The 9043-nt window shown below is 32.0% G+C and overlaps 1 protein-coding gene across 2 annotated transcripts in view; it reads right to left on the bottom strand.

Annotated features, from left to right (window-relative positions):
* Positions 1-3024: 3024 nt before the first annotated feature.
* The window catches only part of LOC143063563 (contactin-like), a 45008-nt gene continuing 38989 nt past the window's right edge, over positions 3025-9043 (bottom strand). For both annotated transcript variants that reach the window (XM_076235769.1, XM_076235770.1), the window contains exons 20-24: positions 8665-8786; positions 7709-7895; positions 7041-7156; positions 6281-6455; positions 3025-5484 (exon numbers count right to left, since the gene is read on the bottom strand). In XM_076235769.1, coding sequence (XP_076091884.1) covers positions 5354-5484; positions 6281-6455; positions 7041-7156; positions 7709-7895; positions 8665-8786 — 731 coding nt within the window. In that variant the 3' untranslated portion in view covers positions 3025-5353. The remainder of the gene's footprint in view (positions 5485-6280; positions 6456-7040; positions 7157-7708; positions 7896-8664; positions 8787-9043) is intronic.

Genomic DNA, 9043 nt, shown 5'->3' with positions numbered 1-9043 from the left:
TGATTAAATTAAGTACAGACTTAATAAAACTAGGTACAAAATGCTATCATTGAATATAGTTATGACAGGATAAAAAAGGATTTGCTTTTTCTCAATATGAAGATATTATTCATTAAGCTTAGTTACAGTAGTATAGAACAACAGAAGTAAGACAGTAACTCAACTCTATTCACAGGTAAACTTTAATAGAGACATTTGCAGAAGGTATTGTTGAACTGTTTTTTATTTAAATACAAATGTACAGTAGTATCCTATTACATTATAACCATGTTGCTGTGGTTTTCATTCCATTTGGATTTATCTGATGTTTGTCGTAGTTACAAATTAAGTTTGTTTACACGTTCAGTTATTGCGTTCAAATCATGTTGCACATATATTTGTTTAAATAGTTTATCCTTGTATTTTTGGACACACTGTGGCTGTTTTCAAAGTCTTATTATGCAAGTAAAGATTATAAAAGATACAAATCAGAACTCTTCATTCAGATAAAGTATTGGTTCAAACAAGGATGTCGAAAGCTGCATTCATTATTATGCTGCATTGTCAGGTGTAGTCGGCTAATAGTTTATCCAATATTAAGATTTAACCCTTGAATAAATGGAGAATGTATTCAGATGATCCTCTGCTTGCATATAATGATATAAAGGAACATAACTGAAGAAGGGTAACAGACTTGAATATTCAGGTACATGTTTGACTTCACAAGCTTTAGAGCAAATCTATCTGGTAAGAATAATCAAATCAAATTCTATATTCTGCGGAAACCCATTTTGTCATAATTGTAAATCAACTGATAACAAAATTTTTAGTTTTTGAAATATAAAGGCTTTTCTACCTTAGGAATAGATTTCCGTAGCTGTATTTGGCAAAACTTTTAGGAGTGTTTGGTACTGAATGCTCTTCAACTTCGTACAATATTTGGCCTTTTTAACTTTTTTTTATTCTAGTGTCACTGATGAATCTTTTGTAGACGAAACTTGCGTCTGGCAAAACTATAAATTTTCCATCGTGGTATCTATGATGAGTTTATTTGAATTAAGTTGTCCCATAAGTCACAGGAGACTTCAGATTTGCACTCTGTCTGTCTGTCTGTCTGTCTGTCTGTCTTTCTGTACATCCGTCAGTCCGGCAAATTACTTTTCCACACTTATTCTTTATGCTTGAAGATCTTGATATTTTGTATATTGTTTTATCATGATGAATTTTGTTCTGGTTTGATGATTTTGTGCAGTGTTATGGTCTGTTTCACTGATGAGTCTTTTGTAGACGAAACGCGCGTCTGGCGTATATATAAAATTTTTATCCTGGTATCTATGATGCGTTTATTTACAACCACTGGGTCGATGTCACTGCTGGTGGAGATTTATTTCCCTGAGGGTATCACCAGCCCAGTAGTCAGCACTTTTGAGTTGACATGAGCTACATTGATATGGTCATAATAATAAATTAACTGCTAACAAAACTTTGAATTTTTGAAATACTAAGGCTTTTCTACCTCAGGAATAGATTGCCTTAGCTGTATTTGGCAAAACTTTTAGGAATTTTTTATTCTCAATGCCCTTCAACTTTGTACTTAACTTGGCCTTTTAAACATTTTGATTTGAGCGTCACTGATGAGTCTTTTGTAGACGAAACGCGCGTCTGGCGTATATATAAAATTTTAATCCTGGTATCTATGATGAGTTTATTGACTAACACTATTTACGCAAATAATCAGTTTTCCACACTGCTTTTCGTCATGCTTGAAGATTTGAAAATTTGAAAATTGGTATATAGTCATGAAGTTCGAATTTTGTGCAGGGTCCTTGGGCTTGGAAAATTCACTTAGATAATCAGTTTTCAACGCTTTTTTCGTCATGCTTGAAGATATTGACTTGATATCGAGTTAGAATTGTGTTCCAAAACAATGAATTTTTAACTAGTAGGAGACTATGTATTGCCATGCAAAAAAACTGTAATTGGTACAGATAAATTGTAAAAATCTAAGGTGTTCATCGAAATAACGTCTACAAATCCTTGAAGGAATTGTCAATTTCCTGCGTTTTGGATTTCAAAAGTTCAAACATCTTCACTAGGCAAAGGTTTCGATCCAGTCCGCCCTCTTAACCATTAACTAGTGAAGATAAAGTTAAAAAAGGAAGAGCAAAAGGGTGTAAATACATAGCATTCTGCATTAAAAGTACAAAATAACTTCAAACTTTATCATTCGGTTCTGATTAGAGACATATGACACAATAACATTGTATTATATGTCTCTGTTCTTATACACAAAATGTTGGATATCATAAAGGCCACCTATTGTTAATTTTGATCTCTATTGGGTATTAGTAACAGAAAGAACAGCAACCACAAAAGTGAATGAAGAAATGCACGAAATGCAATCAAAACCTAACGGCAGTGACTTGATATATATATGTATATCCTCCAAGGTACATCACAACTGTTCATATACACAAAGTATAGTGCATTTATCATAACATTCAATACATCATATCCATGAACATTTCCAAAAGTGTATCAATAAAATGTATGGTCAGATATTTATGTTACAAAATGATGTTATAATTGACAATACTATTAAATAATTTGTGCAGTATGCAGAAATCTAATATAAAAAACAAAAATACCGAACTCCGCATAAAATTCCGTTATAGTCACAACGATATGTGAACAAAACAAAGGCATAAAAGGTAAAACTGTCAAAAATAGGAGACAGCAATATTGACGAAAGCAACAATTCAAACGCTTTCTGATCATAGTACCCCCATGAAACCAAAAAAAATAACGATGGGGATATGTAAATGATACGTGTTTTGCTATTTGCTCTAACTGAACATACAGATAATTATCCTTTCAAAGTGAATTTGCCTTAAAAAGTTTTAAAAATCTTAGTTTCTTAAAAAAATCTATCATTGTATCAAGTTAACCGCAATTGCGCAACATGGTTGACAACGAAACGAATCCGACTGACAAGCTTGAAATAAATGACAGACGTTATCCGAAAAGACGTTACATTTACTAGTATTGCGTTATAATATTTCTTTATTTTCCATTTTTCAAATTTATGGATCAAGCAACATACAAAACATAATTCAATACAATATGACAAAATAAAGGATAGCATTATAATACATATCAAACTTGTGATAAAACATGATGTTCGATAAAATATATAAAAAAAAAACTCAACAGTAATTACATTGTACACTATATAAATGATAAGATTTTAAAGCAAATTCTCTCCTACAAGCTCTCCATCTCACAATTGATAAGTTGATCTAAGGCTCATATAACGTTATCATAGTCCCTTACGGCCTGGAATTTAGGCTTTTTATAGTCAATCTCATGATATACCACAATTAGAAGCAATAACACTTTACCAATGTTCAAATCCCATAAATCCATTGAGAAGATACAAATCATTTCAATTAAGGAGTTGTATGAATCCTAAAGGATTAAGACTGGGTTTGTCGACACGGTAAGGGTTTCTTACTATGATGCATCGCCCGTCAATCTAATCCATGCTCAGTCAAAAGTGAATATCGGTAAATTAACAGACCAAACGTCTTTTCTGGTATCTGAAGATCTACGAAGCGATAACATGTTTTTACAACATGCAAGAGTTTATTATAGATTCTAGTTTCAAGTGGTCCATGTATGCAGGAGAAAGTCTATTTCCTTCGTTAGTATCCATATTCTTAATTTAATGTGGATATTGGAGATGCAAGCACTCGCTGGAATTGAGTGACATGACATTATCAATGTAACCGAAAGTGAAAATAAAAACTTTGCAAGAAGATTTTTCTTCTTGTCTGTGTGAAGCTTGTATGAATTCAGCTTCATAACAGTATAAAACAAGTGATTCAGTAAGGATGCACAATTTAAGTACCCACTAGAATACCGACTGTCTTTTAAAATGATAATCCACCAACCTCGATCAAAAAGTACACCACTTTATCATATCATAATCGGTGTATTTAATACTTGAATCAGTCTGGTTTTTAACAAAGTATTGGTTTTCTTGCATAAAACAAGGAAAATGTGCATATAATTTCCATTTTTTTGGGTAAATGATGCTTTTGTTTTATGAGATGATGATATTTTAATTGGGTCAATGTATTATAGAGCGTAAAAAAAAACCCCAAAAGTTTTGATATTGTATATTACTACAAAACTGCAAGATTGTGTTCGAGGACTTTGGATAAGATCTTTTAGACTCAACAAAGTAAGAACTTTAGAAAGATGTTCAGTCGAACCCGGTTAAAAATAAATACATTGTTCTTCATATGGATGTTTATGAAATTTAGGTATCTAGTGTAAATAATGGATTTTTTTTTCATCGTCCTTTATCATGATGAAGCATGGTAAACGTTATTTGAATTTTCTAATGCTTGCTTACAGAAATATATGTGCATTGAACAATTTAAAACAGAGACCTGTATCTGGTAGCAGCTCTTATGTTTGAAATAAACTCATCATAGATACCAGGAATAAAATTTAATATTTACGCCAGACGCGCGTTTCGTCTACAAAAGACTCAAACATCGACATCTATAGGGTCATTAACATAACAGTAAAGCTATGTCACTGATTTGTCTATTGTAGACAACATGTGCGTCAGGCGCAAATACAAAATGTAAATCCTTGATTCCTGATATCTATGAGGACTTTATTTATAATCTTAAGGAGTTGCGGGACTGGGTCTAATAAAACAAAAATAGATAGTATATAACTAATACCATTCTGGATGACACTTAGTTCTAAAATAAATTAAATACTAGTATACACGCTCGAGTGAGAAATATTTGGAAGTCAAATCAACCATGTTGGGAGCATTGAAGCCATTTTACTGTGAACAGTCTTACCAAAACCTTTTATAAACAACAAAAGATACAAAGGAATAATCAAAATCATAGATGTTTGCAACCCCATGGCAACAATCGAAAAACAACTAAAAATACCAAAATTTATATAGAATAAACAGACTGACCAACACGACCCTGGTGCTTCAAAGGGGTAAACAGAACCTTTGGTACAGGTCAAGTTGATCATGGCAAGTAACAATTCGGTGTAACATTTGTTTAGTACAATGAAATGAAAATTGTTAAATATACTTTAAAAATTTCTCTCTTTGATCACTACTATATACACATAGAAAATTTTTCATTGGAGTGCTATTACTATTTACAGCATGTAAAATAAATGACAAACAATTGTTCTAAAGTGTTATTTTTTACATTTATGCTTCGCACTTATATAGTTAGCATGTGGACACTCAGTATCACGGATATTTTCCACTTTTTGTTTAGTTCAATAATAAGAAATACAACACAACCATGTAACAATCCGCGTTTCAGAAATAACAAAAAATATGAAATGTACACGACAATAAGCAAGTTATATGAATGCATATTAAACTGGGAAGCAGTCCATTTACTCCAGCTCTAATTTCAGATAAGGTTGGATCTATGACTACTTGTCCACCTGAAAAAAAGTAAAATGTATCAGCAGTTAGAAAGAGGAATATGGGAGACAGAGCAGAGGTGCCGTCCTGGTAAAACACCATATCAACTATTGGAGCATCTTCTTGGCAGAACAAAAATAACGATAAGAAGAGGACAACTAATCTAGTTTTACTATTCTGTGGATTCACATATTTTCGTGAGTAGCAATTTTGGATTTACATAATCTTGGATATTTGACTACATGGTATTGCCTTTACTAGTAGTAGGATCAACAAAACCGTTAACATGGATAATATTTTAGTCATACTTATTTCATTGATTATAGTGTCCTGCATCAATTCGGAAAACTTTATAAAAAAAACTAGCTCAAACTCCGTACTCTGTTCCGACTTTTAAAGTATTTTGCTTCGAGTGTTACTGTTATATTAACCTTGGATTGATTTTATACAGACAATGATTTTTACGACATGATAAAAGTTTAGTTCACTACCATAATAGAACATAGCAACGTTTATCAAAGGCTTAGATAGTTCGAAAAAAAAGAGAATAATGCTCTACGTTTAAAAAAAAATTTTGGAGTTAATTTTTTCAAAAGTCTCAATATATTGTTATTTCGTGTTTGTCTTATAGAATTTCTTCTCTTCTATTATGAACTATATGATTATTAGATGTTGCGAACTGTTTCTTTTCATTTCAAAGGCTTGATTTATAAACGAAATCCATATATACAGTCAAAATAAGCTCTTTTATATTGTCTTATTTATCTATTATCTGAATGTTGGGAGGTAATACCAAGGACAACCACTAAAAGTTACCTAGTGTAAAATGCACAGTATTTCCGAAGTTTCCATCACCGCCACGATTTCTAGCAGCTAGTCGTAACTGGTAAAGTTCACCTTTACCGATGCCATAGATTACTGCATGCGTTTCCATGTCTGTCTTTAACTCTTTGGCTTGCGTTATGTCATCTCCTTGTAACCAATATCTTACCTTAAAATATAAGGGGATACTAAACACACATGTCGCAGGAGGAAAGACCATATCGTGAACGAATGACAAAAATGAAAACAGTACGTAATACCAAATTCTGCTCTAAAAGCGGTTACCTTGTGTTAAAAAGAAAATGAACGAAAGCATAAAACGCTATATTCTATTTGCATGTATAAATGCACAGAACTTTTGTGATCTATCATTGAAATGGTGTTAACGAGGTTGAATTGATCAAATTATTACATAATACACTCAATATGACAATTATTGTCCATTCGTTTGATGTGTTTGAGCTTTTGATTCTGCCATTTAATTAGGGAATTTACGTTTCGAATTTTCCTTAGAGTTCAGTATGTTTGTGATTTTTATTTTTTGTATGTTCAAAAGTTTTTAATACTATGTACGAATACATAACTATAAGAATGAGTTTTATACTCTTTACAATATTGTACATTGATGTTACTTATCAATCATCTTCATATAGTTCAAGGAACAAGCACACATATTAAATTGTAATCAAGTCAGCAATGTTAAATCATATTGGTTGCTTTAGATAGAAAATATTCGAATAATTAAGCAACTTACTATGTATCCATTGAGAGATTCCTCTTCGGGTCCAGTCAAAATACCTCTCCATGATACCGCCACACTATCAGATCCATGAGAAGTAACAGCTACTTCCGTCGGGTAAGATAATGGGGCTATAAAAGGTTTCAATTGACAGTAAAGTTAATGACTATTTATTTATAATTCAAAAAATGAAAGCTTTGTTTTGCAAAGCACACTGTTTGTGGTCTACTTTTATTAGTCATAGAGAACTTTATATTTCCAATTGGCAGTTTATTAGTAATCATTTTATGACAGGCCGTGTGTTTCTCTTTTGAACTGCTTTACAATTTGTCATGTCTTTTTATGGCTTATCATACGGCATTAGTTTTGCCCATTGAATAATACCGTATGGTAACCTATAGATGTTTAAATTTCCGTTCCTTCGTCCATATTGGATAGTTGTCTTATTGGCAACCATTCCTCCTCTCCATATTATTATATTATTTCAACTCTTTGGCTATATTGTTCCTTGTTGCCTTACTTTTTTAGAATAGAAACTAAAACTTTCAGCTTTGTTGTACGTTTATAAAGTAAGTTCTGTGTTTTTTAAGGATTATCTTTTACTATTGATAGAACATGGACGGTTTCACATATGTGATGCGATTTCCTTACATTTTCATAAAACAAAATTCAAAAATGTTCACCGTTCAGTGTTGTTCTTTGAAAGTATACTTCTCCTCTTGAATTAAGTCCTGCTGTATTGAAAACTTGTACATCGTACTCATACCATGTGTTTGGTAACAGTCCAATACAAAGTCCAAACGTGTCTAGTGTTCTCCAACTTATAGAATTAACAATTGGATCAGGATCGCTTCGTTCCCAATAATTTACCTGAAGACACCAAAGATTATTTTGGCTTAACTATTAATATTATATCTTTTTCTAATGTAACAATATTTTTGTTATTGTAGATATGAAGGTGAAAGATTATGTGTTCATCGTATGCAAATCAAGAACAATCCGTCCCTTTAGGAGTTAAGTATCATACCATCATAAAATATATGAGAAGAACATCACCTGTTTTATGCGAGTGTAGATTTTGAAATACATAAACTTATGAGATATATGCATGTTGATTTATATTTACGAATGATGCCCTTATATCAATGATAAAATTCAGTGAATGTTTTGACTAGTTTGAAATATCAAAAAACCTGGTGTTTTAATTTTTCTGTTATACAGATATTTCTTTCGATACAATTAAATACGCTGTTACATGCACGAGCGAATAAAAAAACCTGATATATATATATATAAACACCATAGGATGATGATGGAACATCGCCATCTTTAAATGGACAATTAACATTTATAGGAAATGAAAAACCATCTGTTTGATCGTAAATTTTGGTATTAAGCCTCCCGTTAGAGATATAGATATCAAGATTAGGAAAGGGCATTGTCATTTTTAGTACTAGTATATGAATTCGTTCTTGTTCGAGATATCTGTGTGGATGTCATATTTTGACTTTCTCTTGTATTATGATGTTCACTTCAGTGTTAACTCCAGTATAATTTTTGACGTCATATCCTAATTCGCCACCTTTTGGACGACATTTTAGGTTTTACACGAAAACACCCATTAACGCCGTGTACTTACTTGATATCCCATGATTTCTCCTTTCATTACCTCTCGGGTGTTATCAATTGAATCCCATGTTACCAAAATTGCAGTTGCATTATATCTATAGGCGTTGATACCTGTTACTGTTACGATAGGCACTGTGAAGACAAAATATTGCTTAGCCACCAATTAGACGCCTGCCGTTACTGCTTGTCAGTTGTTTTTATATTTCTTATGTTTTAACATAATGGGAAAATAATTCAATAGAGTCTGAGGTGTCTTTATTCACAAATACTACACTCAAAGCTCTACAAATGAGTATATTTTGATTTTTGACAAACATATATATAGTGTACAAAAGACATTCAAACGGAATTATATGGTATCACGCTATTTACCATGTATTAATTGACTA

This window comes from Mytilus galloprovincialis, chromosome 2 (genome assembly GCF_965363235.1).
Source record: "Mytilus galloprovincialis chromosome 2, xbMytGall1.hap1.1, whole genome shotgun sequence".
Taxonomy (NCBI): Eukaryota; Metazoa; Mollusca; class Bivalvia; order Mytilida; family Mytilidae; genus Mytilus; species Mytilus galloprovincialis.
This window is presented reverse-complemented; position numbering and strand designations above follow the sequence as displayed.